This window comes from Microtus oregoni, unplaced genomic scaffold (assembly GCF_018167655.1).
Source record: "Microtus oregoni isolate MIOR12 unplaced genomic scaffold, Mior012 000015F_ref0000493, whole genome shotgun sequence".
NCBI classification, from domain to species: domain Eukaryota; kingdom Metazoa; phylum Chordata; class Mammalia; order Rodentia; family Cricetidae; genus Microtus; species Microtus oregoni.
Genome location: NW_024543074.1, coordinates 48,008,975 through 48,023,343, shown reverse-complemented (window position 1 = coordinate 48,023,343; position 14,369 = coordinate 48,008,975). Strand labels below are relative to the sequence as shown.

The 14,369-nt window shown below is 49.0% G+C and overlaps 2 protein-coding genes across 3 annotated transcripts in view; both read left to right on the top strand.

Moving 5' to 3' along the window:
* The window catches only part of Rnf130 (ring finger protein 130), a 106,560-nt gene extending 102,430 nt beyond the window's left edge, over nt 1-4,130 (top strand). The window contains exon 8 of the mRNA XM_041664031.1: nt 466-4,130. Within this exon, the coding sequence (XP_041519965.1) occupies nt 466-575 (110 nt within the window). The 3' untranslated portion in view covers nt 576-4,130. The remainder of the gene's footprint in view (nt 1-465) is intronic.
* A 6,322-nt stretch (nt 4,131-10,452) lies between these two features.
* The window catches only part of Tbc1d9b (TBC1 domain family member 9B), a 39,342-nt gene continuing 35,425 nt past the window's right edge, over nt 10,453-14,369 (top strand). For both annotated transcript variants that reach the window (XM_041664476.1, XM_041664475.1), the window contains exon 1: nt 10,453-10,644. In XM_041664476.1, coding sequence (XP_041520410.1) covers nt 10,527-10,644 — 118 coding nt within the window. In that variant the 5' untranslated portion in view covers nt 10,453-10,526. The remainder of the gene's footprint in view (nt 10,645-14,369) is intronic.

Genomic DNA, 14,369 nt, shown 5'->3' with positions numbered 1-14,369 from the left:
CAAAGGACTAGGGAAGTGGTAGTTGGTAGAGTGTTTGCCCCGTTTGCATAAGGCCGTGGGTTTGATTCCCCTGCATTTCATAAACTACACATGTAATACATGCTTGTAATCCTAGGACTCAGAAAACAGAGTCAGGAGGATCATAAATTCAAGGTCGTCTCCAGCCATAGGGAGTTCAAGGCCAGTCATAGCTACGAGAGAGAGAGAGAGAGAGAGAGAGAGAGAGAGAGAGAGAAAGAAAGAGAGAGAGAGAGAACAAAAACAAGCCAGCCATGCTTACAAGCCCAGTGGTGCAGGGCTAGTCTAGCGTGTGAGAGGCAATAATGTCTACATTATTTCCATCTGGTGTAAGAGGCCACAATGAAGGAGACCCTTGAGGAAATGCAGTGTTTCAGAGCTGATGAGCATCCTGCAGGCCTCCGCCTAAGGGCCACACTAAGTCTGTCTTTCTTGTTCCTTCTCCAGGTGGGCACTTCTTTCACCGGAACTCCCTGTCGCCTCGTAGCCTGGTGTACGAGAGTGAATTCTCCACAATCGAACCATCCTTGGACATGTATGATGAGAACAAAACCTGATTTGTTTTTTTAAAAAAAAATATGGGCTGCTGGGGGTGTCTCCTTTTGAGATTTGATTTATGGCCACCTTTCTTATTTTGTATTTTTCTGTCATCATCCGTTTTGGAAGAATGGCAGTACCTCTGGGTGCAAGTTGGGGTTCAGAGTTAAATTGCAGAGTTCCCCCCAAGGTGAGGTTTGAGGACAATGTTATTGCCCAGGTGAGCCTCATGGTACTGAATACCCACCTAGAGCCGACCACTGAGCATGGGCAGCCCGTGAGCCTTGCCATTTCCAGAGAAGAGATGGGGCCGGGGGCTAATGGTGTGTTTGTTACAAATATGTCTTCTGTGTCAGGGTGCCACTGGGGTTTTGTAAAATACATTTTGTGATTCTCACATGCACACGAAAGCCTGCAGATAAAATGTCTCACCAATGCAGAACCTGAGTCATGGCTCCTTGACCCGCTTCACTTTGTCCTCTGTCCCGAGGAGATTCGGCTTCCATTTCCCCTCTGTTGTCCTGCAGCACTTGGAGGACACAGGCCACGGGGTCAGAGTCTGCTCTCACGGGATCAGACAGTCATCTGCTTTGTCGTTTTCCAGCATCTGTGATGAGCATGGCGTACGATGACAAGTGTTTACCTAGACACGGAGGGCTTCTGTCCCCACTACCTGTGGCGCACGATGACCACATGGGACAAGGGCAACAGCCATCAACACCAGAATAGTTTTGAATGTTTTATTGGGAAGTCCAAACCAACATTCTGTTAAATACCAAATGGGGACCCCCCCTCTTCCATCTCGATTGTCTAATACAGTGGTACCCCGCCAGCCTCAGCACCAACGTGAGGAAACACGGGAGTGCTGGCAGCCGGACTTTCAGAAGAGGATGCTGCGGCCAGCATGGTGGACACTGGGGACATGTGTGCTTGTCCCACACATCCAGAATGACATCAAGTTAACATGAGAAACGCATGGCTACAGTGTGGGACCAGGATGAGCAAGTCGCCTCCTTACTGCAGGAGCTCATACCACAGCCAGCCGCTTCTCACCAGAGTGTGAAGATGTTCACATCCTGGTTAGGGGACTGCAGCTCCACCACCCAGACGTGTGTGTGACACACGGGCAGATGGGAGGCTCCCACCCTGTCACCTTTATCGGCTCTGTGGGTCATAAGTTTGAGGCACATGTGTACCATCTTCACACATGCGGCTTCTTCTCTCTCACACGTCCCTAAGATCCCTCAGATGCCCCTGTGCCTGAAGCAGAGCCTCAGAGAACCTTAGTGTGGACAGCCTGTGAGAACATGGTGGCAGGGTGAGCCCACGTGCTTCGCTTGAGCAGTGTGAACTGAACAGGGCCGACCTCTAAGGTCCCAGCTGCTTTCGTCTTTACTGCTTCCCAAGGGCTTTCGTCTTTCTTTTTTTATAGTCTTTGTACTATAAAAATATTTTTGATAAAGTTTCAATAGATTATCATTCTGAAAGGTTCTCAGCGAGAGCATTCTCAGCAGGAGAGTAGACTGCTAAGGTCCAGAGGCTCAGGCACAAGTGTTTTGTGTGGCAGACTGGGCGGATACTGTCTTTGCCATGTTGTTCATAGCCTGGCCTTGATTTCTCCATAACCAAAACTCAGATCCCAATGAACCATGAAACATTTTTCTTCAGGTCTCAACAGTCTTATAAAACACATTAAATTCCACTCTAGACAGTTTCTTAAAAAAAAAAAAAAAAAGGAAGGGAGGATAGAAATTGCTTGGGGGAGAATTTTTAATTGAGTCCTCTAAAACCTACTGAGACAATGTTTGAGTCCCTGGGAAATGCAGGGCATGTGTTCACTGTAGAACAGCCAAGGAGGCAGTTCTTAGGAAGGCATTTACTCAGAATAGTGCTCCAGACGCCGGGTTGATCCCTTTTCCTGAAATCTTGGGTCACCTTCAGCTCAGCTCCAGAATGTCCTGTGTTCATCAGGAGGGGACTGGCTTCTTTGTTGAGGACATGTGCTTTGGGACGACAGAGGACAACCGGCTCCCTCCCAGCAGGTGGGGCTGGGTGAAGAACCTTCACTGGTATATGCCATAGGACACACACAGCAGAATCTACAGCCACAGGCAGTGTTAGCAACAGACTGGACTGCAGCAGCTTGAATACAGAGGCTTATGCTTTTGAGATACCTAGCTTCCATGTGGAGGAGCCACTCTGGGCCAGTTGCTTCCCAGAGAAAGGAGAGCTGACTGGGTGGACGTCCAACTGTGAAGAAGTCTCCAAAGGGTCTCTGGAACTGATGAGGGTGTTCATCCAGGGCCCTGCCTTTGCTTCCCTCCTAGAAAAACAGGCTCTACTATCAGCGGTTGAAAACTCCTTCTAAGGCCTACTAAGCCTGCTTTTGAATCGCCTGCATCTCCTGGCCCCTGTTGCCATCCCCTCAGGGAACATCTATAAAGTACTTCCCTGAACGCCAGTCCGTCCTGAAGCGGAGTCTGTGCTTGGCATCTGCCCAGATTCATGGCCCCAGGTCCCCAAAGGTGTGGTCAGAAAGGCATGAAGCAAGAGATTACTGAATTTTACTAATTGACACATCCTGTGGACTTCAAGTCTTCCTAGTTTTATCACCCCCCACCTCCATGCTTTCACTGATCTTTCTGCTAAATGACACCAGACTAAGGGAAAATCCACATATTCTTTCGCTGTTAACCTTTACTGTAGGGGACCTTGTTCTGCTACAAGAAAACAAAGCTGATTTCACATCAGGGGTCTTCCTGACAAGGGGTCACTGCTCATAGATGTCAAGAGAGGAAGCTGCAGACTGCGGCATCTAAGCCTGTGGCCTTTGAAGGTGAGGCAGGACGTGGAGGTAGTTGGTCAGCACCTTTTCCATTTTATTTTAGGTCTTTTCTTTGTTGTTTCTTTGGAGACAGGGTTTCTCTGTGTAGCCCTGGCTGACAGCTTTCCTGGTTCTTACTCTGTAGATTAAATGATCTTGAACTTGAACTCAGAATCCTCCGGCCTCTGCCTCCTGAGTGCTGGGTTTAAAGGCATGCGCCACCAGGCCCAGGCTGTTGACACTTTTTATAAAGTTCTCGTTGTGTGACTCGTACACTTGAAGTTGAGGTGGATCGATAGTCAGGAAGACTTGGAGGGTGAGGGTGCATCTCAGTGGTCAGACATCTCGGTGCTTGTGCATGTCTGGGTGTCCTGAAAATTGGCATGTTGGCAACGGTCTGCAGAGTGAGAGCAATGAAATGGGGTGAGTGTCTAGGAGACAGTGGCCAGGGCACAGGTGGAGGGGCCAGTGCCTGCTGAGTCTGGGGGAAGGGCCCTGAGGATGAACAGGAGGAAGGCAAGATTCTTGGGTTGAAGCATCTCCCCTTCTGGGTCAGGGGATGCTTCAGAACTTTGCTTGGAAAAAGAACACTATGAGCAGTAGGCTGTGTGAGAGGCAAAAGGCAGACTTGCTAGCAGTTGGCTTAGAACCGAGAGACCCCAGACTGAGCTGACTAAATGTAAGAAAACAAGGGGACTATGAGATAGAATTGGAAGTCAGATTTGTTTGTTTATTTCCTCCTTTATTTTTTTTCAAGACAGAGTTCTTTGTGTATCCTTGGCTGTCTTAGAACTAGCTCTATAGACCAGGCTGGCCTCAAACTCATATATATCTGCCTGCCTCTGCCTCCTGAGTGCTGGGACTAAAGGCTTGTGCCACCACCACCACCTGTCCTGGAAGTCAGATTTCTTATCTCAGTGATTGGGTGAATGTCGGTAGGGTTCAGGAGAGCCCATGAAACCCAGCCCTGAGTGGTGTCTATATGATCACAGTCCCTGGGAGGCACTGCGTCTTCCCCTCCACCATCCTGTGCAGAAGTTTGGGCACTAGGCATATATGCTCACCCTGGCAGCGGTGGATCCTCAGTTTCGATGGTGGTGTCAGCCAGAGAGAAACTGGGCTAGGGAACATTGATTGGTATGTCTGGCAAACAGAAAAAGCTATTGGCCACACTAATGTAGAAAAGTGATTGTGCATAATCTCCCCATTCAGGAAAGGTGGGCCTGCCAGCTCCCCTTCTCCGGCGTAAAGAATGGGACATCTGTGTACTTAAACTCAAACGTGGTCCCTCTCCAAGAGAGAGGAGATGAGAATAAGGAATCATTATCACAGGCCGACTCTCCTGACACTCACAGCTCACAAGTGCCTTTCCGCCCAGATCCACACGAGGACCGTGCTCATCAACGGTGTGTGGTGTGCTGCCTTGTTTGGGCCCTGTGGGTGCATCGTTCCAAAACTTTGGCACAGCCCCCAGTTAACCTGCCTAGAAAACGAGGTGTGCAGAAGGTGCTTGGGTGTGGTTGAGGTCACTGCCAGACTGGAAAAAATCTTACAAGCTGTTAAGTATTGTGACTTCAGAGAAGAACCAAAGGAGTGTTGGGGACTAAGATGCTTGTGTCTGTAGCTCAGAGCTGTTTGCCTGAGTGTATCTGGAAACTGCAGGAAAAGCAAAGCCAATAGAAAGCTGCTCTTGCAGACTCCTTGCCTCTGGCCGACTGCCCCTTGGCCCTCTGCAGATGACAGTATTTACAAATCACACCAACCTGTGGAGCCTGGGTGGCAAGGGCTGAAGTTAGTGGTCAGGAGGTCACCTTGTAGACAAGGAACTCCTTAAGGGCTCTGGCGGGATTGATAGTTCCACCCTTCTTTATCAGTGATCCCAGAAAACTGACTTTTGATGAGGACAGGCCAGGTGTCTTCCAGAGCTGTGACTCCACCAGCCTTCAGTGACCATAGAGGCAGGGAGAGCTGTCAGCCTCAGCTGCGCAAAGGGTGATGACATGGTTCTAAGAGCCCCACGGAGGCTGCCCAGCCCCTTGGTTACCCTCCTGCAGTCCTCCCAAGGCTTATACTTTTTTCCCCCCGTTTTCTTCACTCTGACTTGGAAAAAAAGAAGAAATGTATGGCAAAAGGCAGAATAGCTTTTAAGTACAACCCAAGTACTGAATTAGGGCCTCTGCCCCAGGATCACTCGGTTTCCTCCTACTGACTCTTTTACATGGGACTGAGATGGCGCAGATCCCCCTTCACAGCCTAAAAGAGTGATCTTTCTCAGAAGCCTTGGTGATGGTTGGAGCCGGAGGCCTCACTCAGCAGTCAGCGCCTGTACAGCTGCCCCCTCCCCCTGCAGCAGGCCTCCGTCCCCCCACCTACCAGCACCCCTGGAACACTTGATGCTGATGTGACTCATTCCTCTCCAGTCCCCTCCACTCTGCTTGCTGGTCAGGTGCATGCATGGGGAAGGGACACGATGGCCACCCGCAAGCCCGCCGTGGCCTTTCATCAGATTCCCCTCCCTATCAGCGAGCCTCACCTGATTCTGCACACCTTGTCCCAGCCACTGGTAACCGTTAACATTGTCCTACATTTTTACAAGGTGAACCCGACATGACGTGAATTCTAACCTGCTTTTGGAATTACCAATTAAGTCTAAATATATTTGCATTATGATATTAAAGGACTTTTCGGATGACTGGAAGGCATTGAACCAAAATATTTGTTCTGAAAAACATAGGAGGGTTGGGTAAAATGTGACATCCCAAGCCATATGTTTCCCTTCAGGTAAGCAGTCTGCATCTGCCAGTTGCCTCTCATGCTCTATGCCTCAGTTACTAGATATGGCCTGCTTCCACGCCAGACCTTTTGAGGGCAGTCACACAGCCCCGGCTGGCTTGCTGACCCAGCTAGAAGACAGCTCGCTTGGCTGGCTGATGCTCGGGATAGAATCTGGTATCTTCTGCCCAGCATGGGAAGTGAGATGGACTCTTGAGTGGCCATACCTCTTCCAAGGATGCCTGACCAGTGTTGTTTACAGAAGCAGAAGAGTCCAAGCTGGGAGGCGATGTGGGTGTGGGGTGGAGAAAAACATTGTCTCACAGTCACGTGCTGCGCCTGTAACAGGAGAGTCATCGGTTTCGATCCTAGGCCCCATGTGTCAGCTGATTCTGACTCTCTCGGTAGCTTTTGCGTTCATAGAAAACACTGACGTCACCCCTTTCATATCTGGGTTACTCGAAGAGCCCCACTCATTCCGGGTTCCTGCTGACTATGCACAACACCTCAGAGGATGGCGTACAAAACTATTTTTCTAATGTTAGCACAGGTAACTTGAGGTGAGGAAGCTGGGAATACAGCTAAGGCAGATGGCAAGGTGGGGCACCTTGAGGGATAAGAGGAAAACTATGCACTTGAATTTCTTTCGCCAGTGGATACCTTGTGCCAGAAAGAGCACACATCAAGGACTCGGAGCAAGATTGCCCGTTAGCTTAATTCAGGACTCACTGTAGGGGGTTACCCTGTCAAGAACACAGACACCTGCAAGTACAGTGTGAACTGGTTTCTTGACAATCACATCTGTCAACCCCTGAACACGAGCAGCACAGTTCCTAGGTCCACATGGTCGATGTAAGTATATTAAGTAGTGAAATTGTCTGGCATGTACCTCTATGCCAATAGTGTGCACCTGTACTGTGGAATTTGCTAATATAACCGTTTCAATAAAAACCTATTGAAAAAGCTGTTTGTGTCCCGGGGAATGCTCTCAGTGGTTGCAGGGGACAGAACACAGCCTGGCTAAAGGATATGATAGGAAATAAAAATCCAAACCACAGTGGCCTCATACACTCAAGAAATGGCTAGACGGGTGTTGAACCATGGCATACCAACTCTGACACACCGCAGGAATACCAGGTACTACAGCTGCTTTGAAAGGGTTCAGTGATTGCTCAGAAGCCTGTCTGTTCGGGACGGATAGACAGCTCAGTGATTAAGAGTGCCAGCTGCTCTCCCAGAAAACCCGGTTCAATTCCCAACACCCGCATGGTAACTTCAGGGGATCCAACTGCCTCTTCTGGCCTCCGAAGGTACTCGGCACACACATGGTGTACAGAGATGCAGGTAGAACACCCACACACATAAAATTAAAGAGAAAAGGCTGGGTATAGTGGTACACACCTTTAATCCCAGCACTCAGGAAGCAGAAGTAGGTGGATCTATGTGAGTTCAAGACCAGCCTGGTCAAAGAGTTCCAGGATGGGTAGACAGGGCTATGTTGAGAGATGCAATCTCAAAAAGAAGGAGGACGGTGCCAGGAGGAGGAAGAAGAAGAAAAAGAAAGGAAGAAAGAGTGTGGCTCTTAATCACCTTATTCTCATCATACCCAAAAGACACTTTTTATTTGTTTTTTGTTTTATTTTGTTTTGTTTTTCAAGACAGAGTTTCTCTGTAGCTTTTGAAGCCTGTCCTGGAACTAGCTCTTGTAGACTGGGATTAAAGGTGTGTACCATCACAGCCCCTGCACAGGGGCTGGAGAAATGGCTCAGCAGTAAGAGCATTTGCTGTTCGTGGGGATTGGATTACAGATCTCATGTAACAAGACACGTACCCCCAACTTGAGGGATCAGAGACAAGAGGATCAGTGGGACTTCTGATTTCCAGCCTAGCTGAGAAAACAGAAGCCTCAGATTCAAGGAAAGACCCTGCCTCAAAGAACTCAGTAGAGAATTTAGAGGAGACCCAGTGCCCTTCTGTGGCTTCCACACACATATGCAAGGTCACGCACACCTGCACAAAAACATACTGCATACTAACACACAGAAGTAAAAATCTTTTAACAGACGTACACGGTGCTTAAGATAATATTATTAAGATCCAGAAAACTGAAACACCCATCAACTGATGGATAAGCAAAATGTGACATAGCCCTGCCGTGCAATATTCTGCCATAAAAAAATGCCACTGACATGCTACACGGATGGACTTTGGATGTGTGACGGTAAGCCAAGAGGACACAATGGGACAGATTACTCCACTTCCACCAAACACCCGGAAGAGGAAGATCATAAAGGCAAAAGCAGATTAGAGGTCACTAAGAGAAGACGGTGGGGACTGCAGGGTTCTATTCGGAATGATGAAAACGTTCTGGAATTAGATAATCTTGCTGGCTGCTAAATCCTGTGACTCCATCAAAACCTGAATTTTGCATTTTTATTAATGAGGCAAATTTTATAAACTATCAAATCACAGAAAATAAAGAGAACAAAGATATAGCCCTTTTCATGTATTTCATAGCATATATTAAGTGCTCAATAAATTTCCTTATAAAGAGTAGTCCTAGCCGGGCTGATTCTCTCCTACCATGCGGATTCTGGGAACAAACTCAGGCATCTTACTGGTCCTCAAGTACTTCCAAGTTCTTTATTATTAAAAATTTTATAGATTTATTTCTGTGTGAGTATGTGTATGCATGTACACAAGTACACATGCTCAAAAGTGCATGTGTGTGTGTGTTGTTGCTGTTGCTATTGTGTGTCTGTGTATTGTTGCTGTTGCTGTTGTGTCTGTGTGTTGTTGCTATAACAGCCAGAAGAGGGTTCAGATTCCCTGAGGCTGGACTCTCACCTTTTACTAAGTCATCTCTCCAACCCCCTACTTGCAAATTCTTTTTTGTTTTTCTATTTTTATTTTTTTATTCTTTTGAGACAGGATCTCTCTATGCAGCCTTGGATGTCCTGGAATTTGCTATGTAGACCAGGCTGGTCTCGAATTCACAGAGATACACCTACCTCTGCCTCTCAAGTCCTGGGGTAAAGGTGTGTGCCACCATGCCTGGCTTATTTCCTAACTCTTGGGTGTAGAATTCTCCAGAAAGCACAGTGGCTTCGGTTTATGTTTCCAAAACTCCTCTTTCCTGTTATTAGAACACACTGACATGATAGAGTACACATCTAATATGTGCGAGGTGATGAGTTTTGTTGTTTTCACACCTGCATATCATACGCACCCACGTAGTGATACAATTTGACAGCCAGGCTAGCTGACTGATGTGGACTGTGTCAGGATAAACCTGAGCATATTGTGCTTCTCAATCTTAAGGAAAACCAGTCCCCATAGCTTGAAAGCTGACGGAGTCAGAATTTCAGAATTCACGCAGGCTGTCACCCATTACATTTCCCATACCCAAGACCCTTGAATGCCAATGACAACCCAGCTCAGAGGGCCACCCATGCAGTTCTGGCCTCGCATGTATACAGCTCTCATGACTCTACTCCTAGCAACAGGGATGACTGAGGCAGGGGGATCAAAGAGTCTGAGATCATCCACAGCTACACATAGAATTTGAAGTTAACCTAAAATATAGATATTAGAAACCCTGTTTCGGAGAAGACCCTAAAATTAGTTCAAACCTCCCAGTTTCACCCTCCTGCCACATCCAGGTGACATGGGACATCTCGTACAGCTGTCTCCCTAGCCTTTACCAAAGTAAATATGGTTCACACCTGTTGTCCAGGCGGAGGCAAGAGCCCCTTGGAGTCAGAAACTGTCCTGTTCTAATTGCTCCACCGGGCTCTACTTGACAGAGCTCACAGTCGCTAAATTTTGCCTCGAGGTTCAGTGGCAGGAGCCCTGGACAGGGATCTGAAGGAGGATTTGTACTGTGAGTGATTGCCACCTTCACGCCAGGAGACGGAAGAGCAGGGCTCTGCGCTCCTAGACCATAGTGCGGCTCGCTTATGCAAAAATGTGCCCAACAGTGACCCCAGCCTCCAGGCCACCCCAGAGCATTTATTTTCAAGAACACCAGCTGCCTCAAAGCTTTCTGACAACTGGGTTCTTGAGGATTCCAACCTTATACTTAAGCGTCAGAATTCCGAGGTTGACCGGGAGTTGCTAACCGTTTTCCAGACGTTTGCAACACTAACTCGCCTGGGCTGCACAGTCGGTCAAAAGCAAGTGATTTTCTCACCAACTGGACAGCGGTGGCGGGACTGGGCGGGACTGCGAGCGTGGCAGCCAGGGGGCGCCATCCTCCGGGACGGCGTCTCGACCCCGCCCCGGCCGCTCGGCTCCGCTCGGCTCGGCTCGGGCGCAGCGACGGCGGCGCGCGCTTCCGCCTCGCGGGCCCTGGCCCGGTGCGAGCGGCCCCGCGATGTGGCTCGGGCCGGAGGAGGTGCTGGTGGCCAATGCGCTGTGGGTGACGGAGCGGGCCAACCCCTTCTTTGTGCTGCAGCGGCGCCGGGGCCACGGCAAGGGCGGCGGCCTCACGGGTGAGCGGGGCGCGGGCGGCCGGGCCTGTGCGCACCGGGCCTGGCGGGGCAGCAGGACGCGGCCAGCGGGCACGCGCAGCGACGCGAGGGGTCGGAGGGCGGGCAGGGAGGATCGTCCCGGGACGGGAGGCACGGGGAGGGCAGCAGTAGTCTCCGGGACTTATGCACACTCCTGCAGAGGGACTTAGCAGCCAGAAGCGTGCAGAGCTCCCCTGCCTCTGCCTCAGTTTCTCCAAGTGCCTCTGAGGGACCAAGTGGCATAAACACACATTCTTTTGCCCGCTTCTTTACTCCCAATTCACCAAAGAATTGTCTCTTTATGAAGATCAGAGATGCCCTGACCTCTGTTCCTCTTCCTCCGGCTTCTCTTCACTTGGTGCCATCAGAGCTCCTGACCCAAGGCTTATTTTTGCATATTTATCAGTATATATGAAGTCTCCCCCTGACAAAGCCCAGATGCCCCTTGGGTGTCTGGGCACCACCACTCACACAGAAGCAGCTGGAGTGGGAGCCTCTGACGTTGTGTGACATGTGGGATTGTGAGAATCTCCTGAGCAGGTTTTTTTTCAAAGCCCCTCTGATCTAGGGCCCGTCAAGTATTACAGGAACAGGTCTGGCCCTTCTGGGTACCAGATCCTTCTGTTTATAAAGCGAACTTTCCGTGAAAGGCCCCGATTTTCAGTGTGGCAGCTGCCAGTCCTGCCAGATGCAGCTTCTCATAGGTGCCATCAGCTGCCAGGCTCTCGTGAGCCACACTTCTTAATGTGGAAGGGCCTGTATCTCTTCCAAGGAAACTCAGTGTTCTTTTCCACAGTCAGGCTCCTTTCCAAAGAGAATCCTGGAGGTGGTACTGGACCTGCGTCCAGGACCCATTGTTTACAGACAGGTAACGACTGTCCTGGACAGCCCAGTGACCAACCCTGGGAGTTACCACAAGGCCACTGAGGAACACAGGGCACCATGTGATAAGTCACTTTGGTTACATCATTCATCTGTCTGTGTCCCCCAAGGCTGAGCTTCCAGAGCCCGGCCATTCTGTGAACTCCAGATCCCACTGAGGGAGATTTGTACAGTAGCCACCTGTCGTGGCTATCATCCCATCACAGATGTCACAGACTCCTGACCACTGTCTCCCTGAGAGAGATCCATCAGTAGTGCAGATTTGTTCAGGCCTCTTTTCAAAACCTGCCAGCCTAGAGAGATGGCTCAGGGGCTAAGGGCTGCAGGACCCAAGTTCAAATCCCAGCACCCACATGGTGGCTCACAGCCATCAGTAATTCCAGTTCTAGAGGATCCAGTGCCTTCTTCAGGCCTCCATGGCCAACAGACAAAAGCAGTGCACAGACATGCATGCAGACGCCACACCCATACGCAGAAGAAAGGATGAAATGAGCCACCCATGTGGTGCATGGGAGGCAGAGGCTGGTGGGTCAGTGAGTTTGAGGCAGCCTGGTCTGCAAAGTGAGTTCCAGGTCATCATGAGAAACCCTGTCTCAAAAAAAGAAAAAGAAAGAAAGAAAGGAAATAACTTTTTTTTAAAGATTTATTTATTTACATATACAGTATCCTGCCTATAGGCCAGAAGAGGACACCAGATCTCATTACAGATGGTTGTGAGCCACCATGGGGTTGCTGGGAATTGAACTCAGGACCTCTGGAAGAGCAGTCAGTGCTCTTAACCACTGAGCCATCTCTCCAGCCCAGAAATAACTTTTTAAAATAATGATAACTTGCCAGCCTGGACTTCTGAAGTTCTCATTACAGAGTGGGTGTGAGGAGGTGGTCAGCAGGTTGAAGGTGTCAGCTCCTGCAGTATGGCTACACCAGTAATTTATCCTGAGACTGTAAAAGAACGCTCCCAAGACCGAAAGAAAAGCCTCAGCATGGACACTGAAAAGTTTACTCCAGAGGCTGCAAAGCCTTGAATGTGTCTTTTTCTTCTTTTGCTTTTGTGGTAGTCTTACTATTTAGCTCTGGCAGGCCTGGAACTTGTTATGTAGAGCAGGCTAGTCTTAAATTCACAGAGATCTGCCTGCCTCTGCTTCCTGAGTGTTAGGATTAAAGGTGTGCACCATTTAGCTGCAGTTTTTATACTGTATGTGAGGCGGGGGTGCACGCGTGCCAAGCCCGGAAGTTGACGTGGGGGTCCACTGCTCTGGCTCTCCTCCGCCTTATGTTTCCAGTCGGTTTGCTGGGCAACTCCCGGCACTAAGGTTGCAGACACAAGCTCCCACCCCCATTGTTATGCGGGTGCTGGGGTTCCAAGCTCAGATCCTCCTGCCTACATAGTAGGCATTTTACCCACTGAGCCATCTCCCCCATCCATAACTGCAATTAGAGTGACTTTTTTTTTCATTTTAACATTTCAGTGAGACAAATGAGAAATCATCCATTTGGATGTGTCTGTTTTGTAACCATTTATTAAAAACGGAGGGGGGGTCAGATGAAAAATGGTAGCAAAACATATTAAAGATGAATAGTAAAACCAATAGGAATTGTTTTGCGCACCAAGAAGACAGCAGCAGCGAATTCTCAGACCTCACCAGAGGCAGCAGTTCCCTTGAAAAGGGAGAAATCAGTTTCAAACAGGAACGACAGGCAGGGTTTTTTGATTGCTTCGTTATTTAAGTAATCAAGAAGAGTGGATCAGGCGGGCAGTGGAGAAGACAGGGGTTTTCTGCCAAAATGCCAGGAAACAATGACATTGACCAAGAGCACTGCCACAAAGTGTGTCATCAGGCCAAAGAGTACGCAGGAAGGAGAACTTGAAATGCCCTGAAATGCTTCAGTTCCAGAAAAAAAACAATTGTCTTTCAAAAGCTGATGGATTCTGAAAAATGTTCCGTTCAGCTGTGACTCTGCAGGCTGCTCAAGCCTTCCAGAATTGCCAAGTATGATGACAAGTGCTGAATAGACGATCTACGTTGTCCCAGGGTTTGATATGGAAAGTGTTACAATGTCCTTGCTCTGGGAGGAACTGCTGGAGGGAAGGGGTATTCTTTTTTTTTTTTAAATATTTATTTATTTATTATGTATACAATATTCTGTCTGTGTGCAGGCCTGAAGAGGGCACCAGACCTCATTACAGATGGTTGTCAACCACCATGTGGTTGCTAGGAATTGAACTCAGGACCTTTGGAAGAGCAGGCAATGCTCTTAACCTCTGAGCCATCTCTCCAGCCCCGGGAAGGGGTATTCTTAAGAGATCTCTCTGGCAGTCAGGGCCAGCAAGTTGGCTCAGAGGATAACCATGCTTGCTGAGGAGGCCTGGAGACTTGACTTCTGTCCCCAGACCACCGTGGTGGTGGGAGAAAAGCACCTCCTGCAAGTTGTTCCCTGACCTCCTGGTGTGTGCCGTGGCACAAGTGTCCCTAGGCGGTAGTGATAAAAATAAATTATAAAAGATAAACGTGTAAGCCAGGTATAGTGACCCACTGGTGATCCCAGAACTCGTAAAGCAGAGGTGGGAGGATCCCGGGTTCAAGGCTAGCCTCAATGACACAGACCCTGTCTCAAGAAGCAAACAAAACAAGACACTGCTATTTTCCTGGATTTTGTAATACCTGTGGTATTTTTCTTAGTTCGTAATATGTTTTTCTCATTTTTAAGGAAATATTTGCTGCAGTGGTAGGTTAGTGCTAGGATGCCTGCCTGCCTAGCATGTGTAAACCCTGGGTTTGATATACTCGCACGCGCACACAAAGAAATGTTGGGGTGGGAGAGGT